Below are 15,866 nucleotides of genomic sequence, written 5' to 3'. Positions count from 1 at the left end.
AAAAAAAAATTGGGCTCGTCCGGGATTTGAACCCGGGACCTCTCGCACCCAAAGCGAGAATCATACCCCTAGACCAACGAGCCACAGGAAAGACGAAGTCCGATCACGATTTTGTACCTGTGACGGAGCCATGCAACGACTATGTTGGATGGGTTACATCAAAATGCTGTGATTCACTCTTTAAATTAATTTCTTCACCCGGAAAGACCAGCAGAAATGAAATGGTGCCGTCTTGGACGTTTCCTGTCGACCATGTTTCGGTTGGTGACGCACCAAGTGGGGCTACAGGTATTTACCAGTATTTAGTCGTGTGGAAATACTTAGTGAGGTTTGTTTATACCCGTAAACAAACCACAACTCCCTACAGCAATCTCTGAGTAGATGAGCAAAAATAAACGTGCCGTACATAACTGCTGCAAGCAGTAGCAGACGCCTGTGTCTGTTTCATTCTCAGAATCGAGTGAAAAAACGAGCCAACAGGCACGCAATGGCGAAAAGTCGAAATGGCCGGCGAAGCAGCCCCCCAACCCATTGGATCAGAATAAAGGGTATCAATTTTTAAATCTTTCAAAAGATCTATGTTTTTCAGGATTTTAGTATTTTGCCTCTGTGTGCACCCGTATGTCATAAGAACGCCTAACAACAAAGGAACAAATGGTGCATATTACATCTACAGAAACGTGGGGCAGAGATAAACGAAACGGAAAAGCAATTATAAAACTAGTTGTAAAATAAGGGCTCGTCCGGGATTTGAACCCGGGACCTCTCGCACCCGAAGCGAGAATCATACCCCTAGACCAACGAGCCACGTGTTCAACTGTCCGGCACAATGCAAATTATACCTATAAATACAGTAATGTTGTATGATTTATATGTATTCATAGTTATGTAATACCTTGCATACCTCATACCCTATCATTAAATTTACAGTACCTTCCTATTCAGACGAGCCATGAGCGCCATCTGAAACTAGAAAACCGTGGCTTCGGTTAGGTTGACGTACAACGTGCTGAGGTCACAGTATGGGGGCGGAGTTACCACAGGAAGTTCATTGTACTCAAAGGAGTGAAAGGCGGCATAAGTGCTGTTACGGATGTAAACAAATATCCTTGGCCGGACTAACTTGGCTGTAAATTAGCTTCTGCCGCTAGTAAATCACCGTATGAAGCTCAGTGTTTTACCCGGAGCGCCTAGCCTCAGATCGGTCCTTTCCGTTTCTTTAGCAGCTGTGTGGAAGCGTCGTTGTTGCCCCGTTCAGTTGGGTGGCGGTAGAGGCGGTGTAACGTTCAGGATTTCACAAGCTGTTTTGTTGTCAGCCGGTGGAAGACATGAGGAGCCTTTAGGTTAACACCTCTAGAGAAGACTTTACCCACAAGAAGCACACACACACAAAAAAACCTGATCCAGATGGAGGCTTCTCTTGATTCAACGCGGAACACTAACTTTAGGTAACATCAAACTGAATTAGAACGTGAATGTTGTATTTTACTGGCTCTAACAGACGTGCTTTCATCTGGTCTGTGTGCTGTAGTTCTGTCCTGTCGTCATGCGAGCCAGAGCTCCAGGAACTGATGAAACAGATCGACATCATGATCAGCCACCAGAGGAGGGAGTGGCAGGTTGAGAAGCATGTCCTGGAGATCAGGGTGAAGAATGGAGAGGAGGGCCTTCTAACCTCCAAAAACATCATTGAGCGGAGGGACCTGGAGGTGAAGTGAACAGGCCAAGAAATCTTTTTCCTCAAAGTATCCAAATTATTGCATGAGGAGTTTTGTTCAAGGGGTTTCGTTTGCAGATTGGAGTACTTCAAAAACAGCTGGAAGAAATCCTGAGAAGTCGCCAAGAGGCAGTTGCGAAGTACGAGCAACAGCTGCAGAAACTCCGAGAAGAGGTGAGACATCTTGAAGCAAACAGTCCAAGTGTTCATCTGTGAGACCGTCTGTTTTTTTTTTTTTCCTTCTCCTCGGATGCATTAAAAGTTCGACTGAATGATTGTAGACGTGCTTACAACGGCATGTTAGAGCCACTGAAGATAGAAAAAGAAAGAGGAGCACATTTTGAAATTCAGTTATTTTTCTCAAAAATGTCTCCGTTTCAAAGGTTTGAACTTTTTTAACCTTTATGATTCAGACATTTGCACATTTTATCTAGGAAATTCCTGAGATCAATCTAAAATAAATCATTTTTCCTATTAACAATGACTGTAACACGCTGTTGTTCTTTCAGCTGGACCTTTTAAAGGGAAGTTACCAAAAACTCCAGCGCAAACAGCTCAAGCAGACAAGCGGAGGAGCAAAAGAGTCAGACCAGTTGAAGGTAACATTCCTGCATCTCCATTTGCGTTGCTTGCATCGGACCCAGCAGTAGCACCGGTGGCAGTGTAGATAACCCTGCTGGTTGCTGCAGGAGTACCAGCGGCTCTCTGCGGAGTGGGAGCAGCAGCGGGCGCAGTACCAGAAGCAGCTCACCACCCTGGAGGCTGAGAATAAAAGCCTGACTGAGGAGATCTCGCACATAAAGGTAACCGAACCAGAGAGAGAGACGTAAACCTGGAAGCGGTCGTTCGTCACCGTGCCGCGTTTTGTTCCCAGAGCGCACCGTGGCGGGTGGAGCAGGAGCACATGGAGTGCTGCTTGGAGGTGCAGCATCTGGGTGCTCTGCTGGAGAAGGCCCGCAGCAGCCTGCTGTCCCAGGAGATGGAGCTGGAGCGCCTGCGGCCCTGTGAGGCCCTGCTGGGAGCCTCACAGCCACAGCAGGTCAGCATGGTTGGGGGGGCACATTCAGCCGCTTGTACACAGAGGTGGGCAGAGAGCCAAAGATTATACTTATGTCACAGTAGCACTACTCAAGCAATTGGTAAAATGTTTACTCAGTTATTGAGTAACTGATCAAATTATCCATCGTTTAATATTTACAAATGACATCATCAGACGAACCAAAATATAAAGTGAAATGGAAAATAGTTTGGTTTTTTTTAAAGGACCAAAATGACAATAATTCATATAAGTAACAAAAAATAATGTTTCCAAATCAGTTTCTTTCATTATTAAACTTATGAAACTTTGGTGAAATTTTGTTTTTCATTCTGTGGAAAGTCCAGAAATTTTAGTCAAGAAAGAGTAAAAATACTTCATGATAAAATTGTTCAAAAAGTAAAAAGTGCAGCGTAGTAAAAATAATCCTAAAAGTACATTTAGAATAAAAAAAAAAGGTTTCTGAACTAAATGTAATTGCATAAATGTAACTAGAAACTACCTAACTCTGCTTATATAAAACACTTTGAGCTCTAAAAACAACAGTGATCATCATTTGGACAACTAGTAAGTTTATATTAAATGCCACATGTTACATACAGTGTCGCCAACAGTAGTCAGACTGTCACATCACAAACCCAAACCTACATAAAATCATGTTTTATTGGGATTTTATATCAACCAGTCGAGTTTATTTAAGTAGTACATTTCAGCAACAAGGCAGCTCAAAATGCTTTATATCATAAACACATCACTTCATAGCATTTTGTCAAGTGGCATCATCCACAAACATCAAATATGTTGGTCAGTGTTTCATTTATTGCTGTTAAAGTTGCATCAGTTGAACTCATTGAAGTCCCGTGTTAACAGACGTGACCTCTCTGTCCTGCAGCTGCGGTCAGACGAACCGGACGCCTCGAGGGGAGCTGACCTGGATCAGCAAAGACGTGGAAATGAAGCCGTCAGACTCAGACAGTTGCTCCACGCTAAAGACCAAGTCATCCGGTGGGCGGACGTTTTAAAAGCTCTCTCCTCTGCTGGATGCAACGCTGTACCTTCCGCACAAGGGGGCGCTCTGACCTCACTGTGTCGGGCTGCTTGGTGTCGTTGTCGTTCTGCAGCTCTCTGGAGGACTGCCTGGCCGCTCAGGGCTGCACCGGCGTGGAGGTCATCAGGAAGGACCTGGAGAAGATGGCCGACAAGCTGCAGGGTGCTCGGGCCGGCGAGGCGAACCTCAGGTCGGAGGTGACATGTCTGAAACAGAGGTGGGTGACTGCTGGAGTCGTGTTAAAGGAAAACAAGAACGCATCACGATAAGTACGACAAGTATCATCAGCAACAATTGGAATTGTTGTTGATTACAGCTGAAAGTGGACAAACACTTTATTATATATACTTATAGTTTTTCCCACAACTTTGCATAAAACTTTGGTTTTCCGCCAATGCTCTTTCACGATGGTTTGTGTTGAGATAACGAGTTAATTTCCCGATGGTTGTCTCTAGATTTATTCTATATCGAGAGAAAAAAGCGAGCTTCTGCAACGTCCGTACTTTTTTCATTATGATGTACACTTTTTAAATTCCCACAAATACTTTGGAGATGACTGTATTTCATAAATTTATGATCAGCTGATGAAGGATTGTATTGTATACATATTATCGTTTTTTTCTCCACTATTAATATAAATCCATCAGGCTTGTACCTCTTCCTGCCCTATAATCAATTTTTTCTTCTTAATATCTTTGATTTGTGTTTTAATTGTGCAAATTAAGCTAAACTTCCCTGTGCTTCCTCTCGCCTGAACGCAGAATGGAGGGCATGAGCCGACAGCTAAAGGATCAAACAAAGGTGGAGAAAGAGCTGAGAAACGTAGCGGCAGACTTTGACAACTCGGTCGCTGAAAGCAAAAAGGTGAGCGTTCGTTCGTTCGTTCTTTCTGCTTTGTTTTCTTTTTTTCCCCCACCGCCTCCGTGTGGAGTCGCCCCTCACATGTCCGGAGTCGCCCTCCCCCTCCCCCCCCCCCCCCCCCCCCCCCCGCAGCTCCGGGAGGAGCTGGAGACGGCGCGGCAGACCCACAGCGCCGAGGTGGAGGGCGTGAGGAGGGAGGTGTCGAAGCTGACCGGCGAGCTGCACCAGCGCGACGTGTCCATCTCGGCTCTCAGCGGCTCCTCGGCCAGCATCCAGCAGCAGCTTCGCGGCGAGGTGCAGCGGGCGGCGGAGGCAGCCACGCAGCTCAAGGTCAGTTTGGGACCGTGTGGTTCGGAAACGTGCGTGAAGAGAAAAGAAAAGAACCTGGAGGAACTTTTTTTTTTTCTGTTACAAATATCTGAAAAGTGTGGCGGGTTTTTGTATTCAGCCTCAGCTTTCCACACCCGTAGATGGACGATATTTCCTCGTTCGTCTCTTAAAACACAATCCCAGATAGCAACTGTTTTCAAGTGATGCCCTCGATTATCAAAAGGAGTTAGTTCAACTTTGACTGGACCGTTGAAATACATGAGTGTTGTTCGATCTGGATCTGGCCAGGGTGTTTATTCTCACTGTCCTGCTGGACGGTGAACCTCCATTCCAGTCTCAAGTCTTTTGCAGCCTCTAACTTTAACTAAACCCATCTCCCCACTCTGACCAGCTTCCTCATGCCTGGTGAAGAAAATCATCCCCACAACATGATGCTGCCACCACCAGGTGTCACATTTGGAATGTTGTGTTCAGGGTGACGAAGGCTTTTTCTGCTAGGCCACAAAATTTTGGCTTCATCTGACCAGAACACATTTTTCTACTTGTCTCCTGTTTCACCCAACTGATAATGGAGCTTTTTATCAGGACTCCATCCTTCATTTTACCAGTTTATCTGTCTGTCCAACCGACCGACAGGTCAGTCGGTCAGTGAGTGTCTATCTATTCTAGCTAGCTATCTCTATAATGGAGAATGGCCAATACTTACCTGAAAAATCGTTCATTATCTATGTCTGAAAATGTTCTCTATAAAAGTCATTATCCAGGCTGTCACTGTAGATGAGTGAACATGTCTTGGTAGGTTTGCTTTATTGACATTTTCATCCTACTGTCAGAAGCAGTGACATGCGGTCAGAATAGTTTTTGCCCTCCAGCGTTGACCGCATGCTCGAAATTTCCTTATGTAAACAATAACAAGCAGGGGGTCTATATTTGAAAATCTGATTATGATTAAATCAGTGCCTCACCAGCTATGAACCTCACCGCACGTCACTGGTCAGATGAGGGATTAAATGGGCATCAGAGTATATGGGGCTGAATGCAAATGAATGCCACACTTTACAGATTTCTTCTGTTAAAGAGGACCAGATGTGAGAGGCTCTCACGTTTTTCAAGACCAAATGTTTAACCTTTCTGCTGGGTTTAGTGAAACCACCCGGATTCTTTCCTCTCCCGTTACTCAGATGACTCAGGCGCAGCTGGAGACTCTGCAGGCCGAGAACAAGCAGCTGAAAGGTCTGCTGCAGACGCTCCAGTCCCACTCTCCCAAGGTTTGTCTCTTAGGATTCATCACCCAACAGCAGCTAAGACAGGGTGACCGCACATCCTTAAAAAGTCTTAAATTTGTGCATCTAAAATCAAGATCTGAAAGTGTTTTTACATTTCTTTTAAAAATCTTGATTGGCCTTAAATACGTTTAAGTGCGGTCTTAAATCTTGTTGGGTCAGAACTGTTATCTCTTGCATATTCCGTGTAGTTTATTTTCAGGCAAATATTTGAGTCGCACACAGACATCTTCATTCCGTCTTGTGGCTTGAAGTCGTTGAGGCTAGCGCTAATTACCTGCTAATATTGTGTTTTTATTGTTTGTAATGTATTTAATTGTGGTAGCACCTTTATTTAGCGCATGATGACCAAGACAAAATTCTAGCCTACTTATTTAGCTATCATGCCCTTTTAACTATTATACCCTTGCTAGCTAGCTAGCTAGCTATTTACACTTACACTATGAAAGTTTCATTGGTAAGTGAAAATTTATCTTCAGTTGCCACCCATACGAGGCCTGGTGCGTTCTGTGCAACAAAAGATACTATTATATATAATATGTGATTTTCTTTTGTACATTTCTGTCGTGATGCAGAGATTAAATTTCATTAATGGTCTTAAAAAGTCTCAAATTTAAGTCAGTGAAACCTGCAGAAAACCTGTCAGATCCTTCTCCTTAAAGTCAGTTCTGCGCTTTCTTGGTTGTGTTGCTCATCCGTCGATCCGCCCGTCTCTCCCCAGGGGGATGAATCCTCTGCTGCGTTACTGCAGCAGCGCTACTTGACCTCCATAAGCAGCCTGGAAGAGGAGAACCGGCAGCTGAGGCAGGCGCTCGCCAAGCACCACGTTCAGCTGGACGCTCAGGATGAAACGGGTCCGGAGAGGAACCAACACGTCGCGCTCAGCCACACCACGATGACGGCGCAGGTGGATCCTGGTCCGGAACGGTAGGTGGTGCGTCCGCATGGGAACAGAAGCACCTCCACGGCGAAACGCTCTGAACGGCTGTCGTTGCAGGACTCAGCCCGCTAGCTATGACAGAAAGATCCAGAAGATCCAGAGGCTCTTTAAAGAGCTTCAGGACTTTCCAAAGTCTTCCAACGAGCCGCCTGGCAGAGAGCACAAAGACAGCCAGCTGCACTCCTCTTCATGTTCCTCCTCTTCCACCAGCAGCCCCGGACTGAGCAGAGGAAGCTCAGCCACAGCCCTCACTCCACACAGACTTGCTGCTGAGGGCCAAAACTCTGGCCCTGAAAACTGTCTGACCTCCAGATCCAGAGGTTCAGAGGTGAGTTTTCTTCCATGACCGAGCTGCACTCAGGGGCCACAGGGTTCGTACGTCTGTCTGCCTGAAATCCTTGAAAACACCTGAATTTCAATTCGATGTTTTCAAGGTTTGGAAAGTTCTTGATTTCTGTGTAAAGTCCTTGAAAGTGTTTGATATTCAAGCTGCACAGTTTTGTAATAAAGTGCAATCTAGCTTTTGAATTAAAGCTTAAATTTGGAAAACGTTATTTACAGTTGGAACCAGATATTTTTCTACACCTGATTAAAAAGCCATTTTTCACCAAAATCTCATTTTAAATTGCTTTTAAGTGAGGTGAGTTTTTATTTGGATTTCTGTATTCAGCGGACTCAGAGTCTATAAACGATTTTTTGGTATGTTAAGTTTAGCGACCCAAAAAACCGTCACAAAGAAATACGGTAGTTAAAGCAAAAACGTTCCGTCCCTTTATGACTGGCAGCAGATCAAATATGGATTATAAATACATTTATTGAGGTAAAATGTCCAGAATTTGTGACTCTGTACTAGTTTTATTGGAATTTGTTATTTAAATGTGACATCTGTTCACCAGACCTCCTATTTTTCATTCTATTTTATTTTATGTGTAATGTTATGTTAAGAAACACATGGAAAAAAGCAAAATAAACAAAAAAGTTGTTATAATTTTAGCTTAGCTTGACCCTTCTGTAAAATGTCGACTACTTTCACGAGACATTATTAACTGTAATAAGTGATCTCATGTAATAGTGAATTGAAGCTTGCTTTCTTTGGCTCATTTGTGTTGTTTTCGTTTCCAAAAGTGGGATTCCGAAAGTTTGAAAACTCACCTTGAACTGCTCTATAAGTACTTGAACCATGACTGTAGGTGTTTGTGCTCCTCTCCACCAGGAGGCGCTGTCCCCTACACGCAGCGCAGTGTCTCGTTTCCTGGCGGAGGAGAGCCTGTGGTCCAACGAGCTGCGACTGAAACTGGACAGCCACATCCGCGGCATGAAGGAGAACAACTTCAGGACGGTGTCCAGGTTCCTGGCGAGCGGCTCGGGAGCGCGCTCCGGCTCTGCGCCGTGACTCCGCCCTTCTGCCTTAACATAGCTGATAAACGGTACCAAACAGGTGTTTGTGACTCTGCTGATTCGTTACTCATCACCTGCTCATGGTTTCACGAGTGTTGAACGCACCGTTTCCTAATTTACTACACATTTTGGCGTATTGAAAATCACAAGATTGCTGACATTTGCGTCACATGACGGAAGCGTGTGTCACTTCTGACTTTGGACAGCTTGTCTGTTTGCGATGAACGGCGTGGTCTTGGCAGGATACGTTGCCGTGACGTCCTCTCGTCCTGTCTCTTTTCTTTGAATTGGTATTTAAGGATCAGCTGACCACCTTGTGATGAACTCTCGCTGATCTCCGAGAGCCTTCGAGTTGTTGAATAATTGTTACCTAAACGAATCAGAAAGTAGGCCACGCTGCTGGCACTTGGAGCCACTTTAAGCATTGAGCATGCTGAGGTGAGTAAATATGGGCATCAAATGGCATTTAATCAACCAGTAATATTACTGTGAAAACATTGCACTGGGGTATAATATATTGTATTGCAAATGTTCAATATTAGTATGACAAATGCTAATATTGGCGTAGATGTATTGATGTGCGATGTTGCTAAGATGATGGGATTTACTCGCTTCTCATTTCTGAGACTTTGAACTCTCCTGATTTGCCCTCTTTGTAGAAATCCCTCTGGTCAGGATCTTCATTTCAGACCATCAATTCAAGTTTTCATAAATCAAAATCCCGCTGTGCACGTGTAAAACGATCGAGATTTCTACAGTACGTCAATCAGATTTCTTGAGAACGCGTTCGGTGTCATCTTTGGGAAAAGCCAATCTTTTTGCCAGGTCTATCTTGTGTTTCGAGGACAGTTGCTGTCCCCAGGTCCAACCGGCGTCACAGCCGCCCACTCTGCAGCTCGTCCAGCGCAGGAATGTGCGCGCCATGCCAGCGCTGACATAAAGCCTCCCCCTGCAGCCCGCTCCGTCCTCATCATTAGAAACCTGGTGGAATGTTAATGTCGACCATGTGGACGGCTGAGAGGCCAGCGGAGCCGTATCCAGATGCATTTTTATAGCTTTGTTTTAAATCAGAGACACATTGGAAGAATGGAAATAAACTGAGGGGGGAAAAAAACAAACAAAAGAAAGAAAAAAAAAAAGTGTTTTGCATTTTTGTATTACAGAGAAGTGGTGGTCGGCTGCTTGCCAGACCTGACTTTTCACTTTGATATGTGGTCATGCTTGTTCTGTGAACACCCCCCCACCCCGGCTCATACACACACACACACACACACCAACAAACAGCACTAAGGCTGGCGATGCAGGTATTCCTCTGGTTCAGAGGTGCTAAATGTGGAACTTGAGCACTACATGCTAACTAGCATGTGGGCTAATTAGCAAAAACATTAGACTTTGCTTCACAGTAAGGGGTCATTGAACAAGCCGAGTTCTAATGTTTATGTCATACTCTATAAAGGCTACTTCAAATCAAACCAATGAAATTTGATTAAATGATTAAATGAATTTATTGGTCAACCCTTCTTGTTTGTATTTGTTAGTGTGAACAGGAGTGTACTGAGTACACAACCTTGAGGAACTCCAGAAGAACTCCAGTGTGGTGTAGGTGGAGAGGTTTTTTTTCCCCAATGTAGACTGACTGCAGTTTCTTCCAGAGAATTCAACATCCAGAGACAAAAGTTTAGGAAAGGAGAATAAATTCCTTTCTTAGTACCATAAAATGCCGAGATAAAATCGATGAACCAGATTCGATTTAACTGAAGTTTGAAAACCCATGTCTTAAAGTAACATAACACGTTGCATAATGTTTTATTTAAATGGTTGACTGCATGAGGCAAAAATATCTATTTCTGCCATGGAAGATGGGATATATGAGGCGAAAATGTTTTATATGAGTTTTATATGCAGGGCCACATTCCAGCAGCAGAGGGAGCTGTAAGCTACTCTCATCCAGCCAAAAGCAATGAAGCAACCAGGTCATGTTTGCAGGGTTTTTTTCTTTTGTTTGTTTTTGTTTTCCCCGGCTCGTATCAGGATTTAGGTGTGTTGCCGTTATAAAGCAGGAATGCGTGTCCCATCCAACCCTCTCATAAAATCAATAGAGGAGGGTGTTGGTGGAAATATCGGGTCACGTTATCAATCCATCTTGATAAATTGAGATGTCTGAGGTATTTAGGGAACTTTCCTTATCTTCATAAAGATCATAACTTGTCGTGGGAAAAAGTGAAGATGGATTGTTTGTGTAAATGGTTGACTTATCTCTGCTGAATCGCTCCAGGTTGGTGCAGGTTGGAGGGGATTTTTTTTTCCTTTCTTTTCCTAAACAGACGGGTCAACTTGCCAGGAAAACAGTCAGCATGAAGGCGCAACCTTGATTCTGTGAGATAACTGGAAACGAGTTGTCAAACTCACAGATGCTCAAAATGCCTTTATAACGTAAAAGATGGAGTTAAGCCCCGGAGCTGGTCGCTGTAAAAGCGTTGCATGGGGCAAACGGTTCGCGCTGAAACAAGTTGTTAAACTTCTGTCACCAGATAAGTCAATTTACTTATCCCCCCCCCCAGAATCGTTGCGGCCTGCATGCACTCTTTGTCGCACATTCCATGGTGGGGCCTCAGAGAACGTGCCCGACGTGCCTCGCGTGCGTCTGTCCTACTTCAGCCTCCAACAATGTCCTTTATGGTGAGGGGAGCGTCTCATTGTTCTCCGGGCCGCGCGCACGCTTTGGGACGGTGGGAGGTCGCGAGCGGTGGGCGCAAGTCGCTGATGTACGCGACTCGTGCGACGTCGAGTCGCTTCGGGTCGCGTTTGAAGTCTCTGCAGACTGGAAGGCGCGTTCGACGCTCGGTGCCTAGAGAACGCTGAGCGAAGGAGCCAGGAAAAGAATGCATTCCAGCACACAATGAGTGCATTTACATGTGCAGTATTGTTTCCCCCGACTTACAGCACACACACTTTACTGTACTGGCCTGTACAGGGGAAGAGAAATGGTGCCACAACCCAACTTTGACACTTCTTTGGCTATTGACGTGCAGGTAAAGAGAATAATGGGTTGGATAGTTTCATGTAAGCAGCCTGAGACTGTTAAATGGTGAACCTTGCCATCAGCTGCTCTGCTGGTTGATACAAAATGATGGAGTTTCCAGCTGTAACGCAATAGTCCCCCTAAACATGTTTTTGGAACTTTTACATTTGCCAAATTCTGGGTTTTCTCCAGTGTAATATAAGCCTGGCGGGCCACCAGGCTTTAGTTGCCTCCCACCAGACTAAGCGATGTTTGTTTATTAAATGGGTAACAGCGACAATAAAGACGAATGAAGCTAGGTTTATAGCTGACACATTGAACTGGGAGTAAGGGGATGCGCACCAGTTGCGCCGTCGCTGCACCTGCCCGTTGGCCGCATGATAATATCTCCAAATTATGATGACTGTTCATGCACTTCTGAATTAAAAGAAAGAAATGAACACAAAACACATTGGGCAGCTGGTGGACTGCTACTACCACCAGGCTTAGCAGGTTATCTGAGGGAAACCCTGAGCTTTTCCCCCCACAATACATCTCCATTCAGAAGTTGCCATGTAACCCAGCAGTCTGCAGGGCCTTAGAAGATTTTTAAATTTTGTAAATGGGGGACAGGATATGTTGCAGGGACAGGAGCAATTAGCAAACACCACAATTAGAATCGCGAGTCTCAGCCCAAATCTCACAGGAACGTTTGTAAACGGCATAATGGGCGAACACCGTTGTCGTGACTTCCTGAAGGCGGAGTGTCGGAAAGAGCAGGAGCTTCTTAAAGAGACAGAGGCCCAACTTCAAAGCCTCAGATTTCTTTTAAGTCATATTTCATATAGATACATATATAGCATTTTGTAACAATGGAATGTGCAAGAAATGCCACAATGTGTGTGTAAAAGACATAATATTCCCTTTTATCTAACGGATGAAACACATTTCCAATATGTTTTTAGCATTTGCCCTCTTTAGGAACAATCTCTTTGTGTTTTTGAGGGGTTTTTGATATTGAAACACCAAAAAAAAATCTAAATGAAAATCTTACAGTTTACTAATATATATAAACATAATTACATCAACATAAAACACATCAACAAAGGGCATGTGTACCTATCAAAACCAAAGCAAAACCCCAACGCTACTGTTATCCACAAATCACCCCCACCCCCCCCAAAAAAACATCATACTTTTCATGGAAAAAGAGAGGCTGTTGCAAACATACTTTAAGTCATTCTTGAACACTCGAGGGAAATCTGTCACGTAAAGTCAAAACCTCTGTCTTTACTTTATCCACAGCAATGTCCTGAACGCTCCATGAAAAAAAGGGGGTGGAATGCAAACATCTTCGTCTGTCTCATCCTCCACTGGAACGAACCACAACAATCCTAAAACCCCCACGGCCGTCCCATGCAGACCCTAATTAAAGGAAAAATAATAAGAATTCTTGGAAATTAGAGCACATTGTTCATGACATTCAGCCCAGTCAGAACTGGGAATCTGGGCTACAGAGTGAGCTTTGATGTTGGATTGCCTTATGCAGAAACTATTCAGGACATTGCCTGTTCATTTACAGCTAATGGGGCCATCAATTTGGACCATCTCCAGTACTTAGCTTGCTAATCTACAGTACCAAACGGGTTCCAGTCAGTCTGACAGAGCCGGGCTGTGACTGCAGAAATGAATAAAGTGGAAAAGGCACAAAAAACCCGAAACATTTCAAGTATCCCGGCATTCATTGATGAATAGGAGTGGGGAAGAGCCAGTTTACATTCTTCCAGCCGTGGTGACATAAACAGTTCAGTATGTTTTGATTTGTACATCTTTTCAACTGGAACGCCTGAGGAAATGACGCCCTTCCTCCAATTTAATTGGAAAGAAACTTGACCTCTTTCCCCAGTACTGTACGGACGAAATGTACGCAGAAAAGGTACAGATTAGAGATTTGTGGTGTAATGTCACCATCTGGCATTAAATCCAACTAAACTTTCCTGGTTTAGGTCAGGTAGGGTTACCAAAATGACTCGCTAAATTCCAGAATAATGAGCAAGATGGGCCTTTTTCTAGAATTCCTCATTGCGTTCTTTTAACCGAGACGCTTGCGTAGTAAGATTGCCATGTCTGTGAGCAGTGTGGGAGCGAATCCTAAATGACTGTGTCATGGTTCATCTTGGGATTGGCTAACCCACATTTGACTCAACTAGAGGCGCGTCAGTGGATGGAGTGACTTCACGGAAAGGTCAGGAAAGAATCGTCTGGCCTCCAAAAGTCTGGTTCATCCTTGGGTTCCATTTCCTTCAAACCTGACCCAGTTACACCTCTTCCGTCAGGAGGAATGGACCAAAACTCCAGCAAAGCGCTGTGAGAAGCTTGCTAAAGGAAAGCCAAAATGTTTTCTAGCAAGTCAAAGGGTGTCGCATGTCAACAGACTTTAAGAACACATTTTAGGAAAAGAAGGTGAAAATGATTATGGCGGGCATGTTTGTGGCAATTTTATTGATTTTAGACGTTACGCTACTCTTTCAAAAATGGGAACAATGTGGAACAAGAGAAGTTACAGATCACAAGCTGACAGATTATTTAACAGCAAGTAAAAAAAAAAAAATTCAGTCTCAGTTGAGTAAAATATCTTGAAGTGTTCCTCAAGGCTTAGTACTGGGACCCAAGTTATTTGTTAGGGGTGTAAAAACAATCTTTGTACTTGTGAACTAATGTTTTAAAAATCAGTTCTTCATTGTTAAACAGGGTATGATTTTAAAAAGTTAGTGAAATCAAAGTGCGTCTATGCTAGGAGGGAAATTTGAGAAATACATGGCGATGAAATAGAAGTGCGTAAGATCAAATTAAGTGTTATCGTTATCAACGATCCTTCTTTATATAGAACATATAAATGATCTATATCTTCTTTTGTTTTGTAAATATCTGTTATGTTCTTATAATATGTGCCACCAAGACCTGTTTAGTTCTGATTACTTGAAATGTTTTATGTTTTTATTCCCAATAACTGAGAACAGTTGACAGTAAAATTGCACTGAGATTCAGAGATCTCAGTTCTTTAGAAGCCGACGCTATGTTCACTCTTCTTTTTTTCCCCTCCTTCCTTTTTTTTCCTCTTTTCTTTTCCACGCTCCGTTACTTTGAGGCCGCTGCAGTCCGGGGGGTAGGTGATGGTGTTGTCAGGAACATTTGTTCTCGGAATCGGACCTTGTTCCCATTCCAGGAACACCCTGCTCCCCGTCCCGTTCAGCTCCGAACGCGAAGGACGCTGAAATCATTACGCAACATGCTACCCCTCAATGCTACAGCTATTTAATGGCCTTTTTTTTAAAAAAAAAAACACAAAAAAACCAAATGTTCTTATCAAGAAACTCAAAGGTTTGTCATCATTTTACAAAATTCAAGGTTTACATGAGCATGCAACAACTGGAACGCCTTTCCTAATTGTCTAAAATCTGAGAATCTAACCGCCTCCTGAACCAGAATCAAAACATCATTGACCTTCTTCACCTCGCTCCCCTTTCATGCCACATTCTGCCTGACTGATTCCGCGTGTTTATGTCTTTAATTACACGAACCATAAACCTGTCAGTGTTTCAGGAGATCACAGAAAAGCTTGTCATCACCTGGGGTGATGGCTCCGATGGGGCCAAAGCGTCACAGACCGTCAGGTTTCCACAGGGCTTTCTCCACAGGTTTAAAATCTGCTCCGTAGTTTTTCACAATTATAACGTAAGTTAACAAAACGTGACGGATATGAACATTTTCAATTTCACCAGAGAGAGAGCAGGTTGCACAAGGTCTCCTTTAACACGAACTAGACTTTTAAATTCAGTTCAGACAAGTTCAAATAAAACATGTTCGTTTTTTAACCGGCTGAACATTTCAATAGCAGCTGCGTTTCCACTGATCATGTAATTGAGCAATTTGACATTTTTGAAATAAAATTGCTTAATTTTGGGGAAAAGCCCCCAAAAAACTTTTTTTGATCAAAAGTTTTGGTGCTAGGATGATTTTGACCGTACCAAAATTAGTTTATTTCACAAAACCAAAGTGAACACACTTTTTCTTTTTTTAATCACGAGTTACGCAGTCAACAGCAGGATGTTGCCACTGGCACAAACCACAAAGAACAAGACGACAGGAAGTAGTAGGAGGATGACGGTGTGGCTTGTTTGTTAATGACTTATCGCATGAACAAACTTATTCTCGTGTGATTTTAATTGCATTTCTTATTTAATGGAAACAC

General features: G+C 43.6%; 1 protein-coding gene and 2 non-coding genes across 3 annotated transcripts; 1 reads left to right on the top strand and 2 right to left on the bottom strand.

The window, feature by feature from the left end:
- Positions 1–11: 11 nt before the first annotated feature.
- Positions 12–83, bottom strand: trnap-ugg (transfer RNA proline (anticodon UGG)). The gene has a single exon. It is a non-coding gene; the product is annotated as a tRNA-Pro (tRNA).
- A 652-nt stretch (positions 84–735) lies between these two features.
- trnap-cgg (transfer RNA proline (anticodon CGG)) lies at positions 736–807 on the bottom strand. Its single transcript has one exon. It is a non-coding gene; the product is annotated as a tRNA-Pro (tRNA).
- A 236-nt stretch (positions 808–1,043) lies between these two features.
- cep63 (centrosomal protein 63) lies at positions 1,044–10,128 on the top strand. Its single transcript, XM_028028520.1, has 14 exons — positions 1,044–1,448; positions 1,532–1,709; positions 1,796–1,891; positions 2,227–2,316; positions 2,407–2,520; positions 2,592–2,756; positions 3,646–3,758; positions 3,875–4,018; positions 4,563–4,665; positions 4,795–4,992; positions 6,174–6,260; positions 6,997–7,202; positions 7,273–7,543; positions 8,429–10,128. Exons 1-14 carry the CDS (start codon positions 1,408–1,410, stop codon positions 8,606–8,608), a joined length of 1,986 nt encoding a protein of 661 aa, XP_027884321.1. The 5' UTR covers positions 1,044–1,407; the 3' UTR covers positions 8,609–10,128.
- Positions 10,129–15,866: the final 5,738 nt, after the last annotated feature.

The sequence above is a fragment of the Xiphophorus couchianus genome, chromosome 9, assembly GCF_001444195.1.
Source record: "Xiphophorus couchianus chromosome 9, X_couchianus-1.0, whole genome shotgun sequence".
Taxonomy (NCBI): domain Eukaryota; kingdom Metazoa; phylum Chordata; class Actinopteri; order Cyprinodontiformes; family Poeciliidae; genus Xiphophorus; species Xiphophorus couchianus.
The sequence above is the reverse complement of the archived record's forward strand: the minus strand, read 5'-3'. Positions and strand labels throughout refer to the sequence as shown.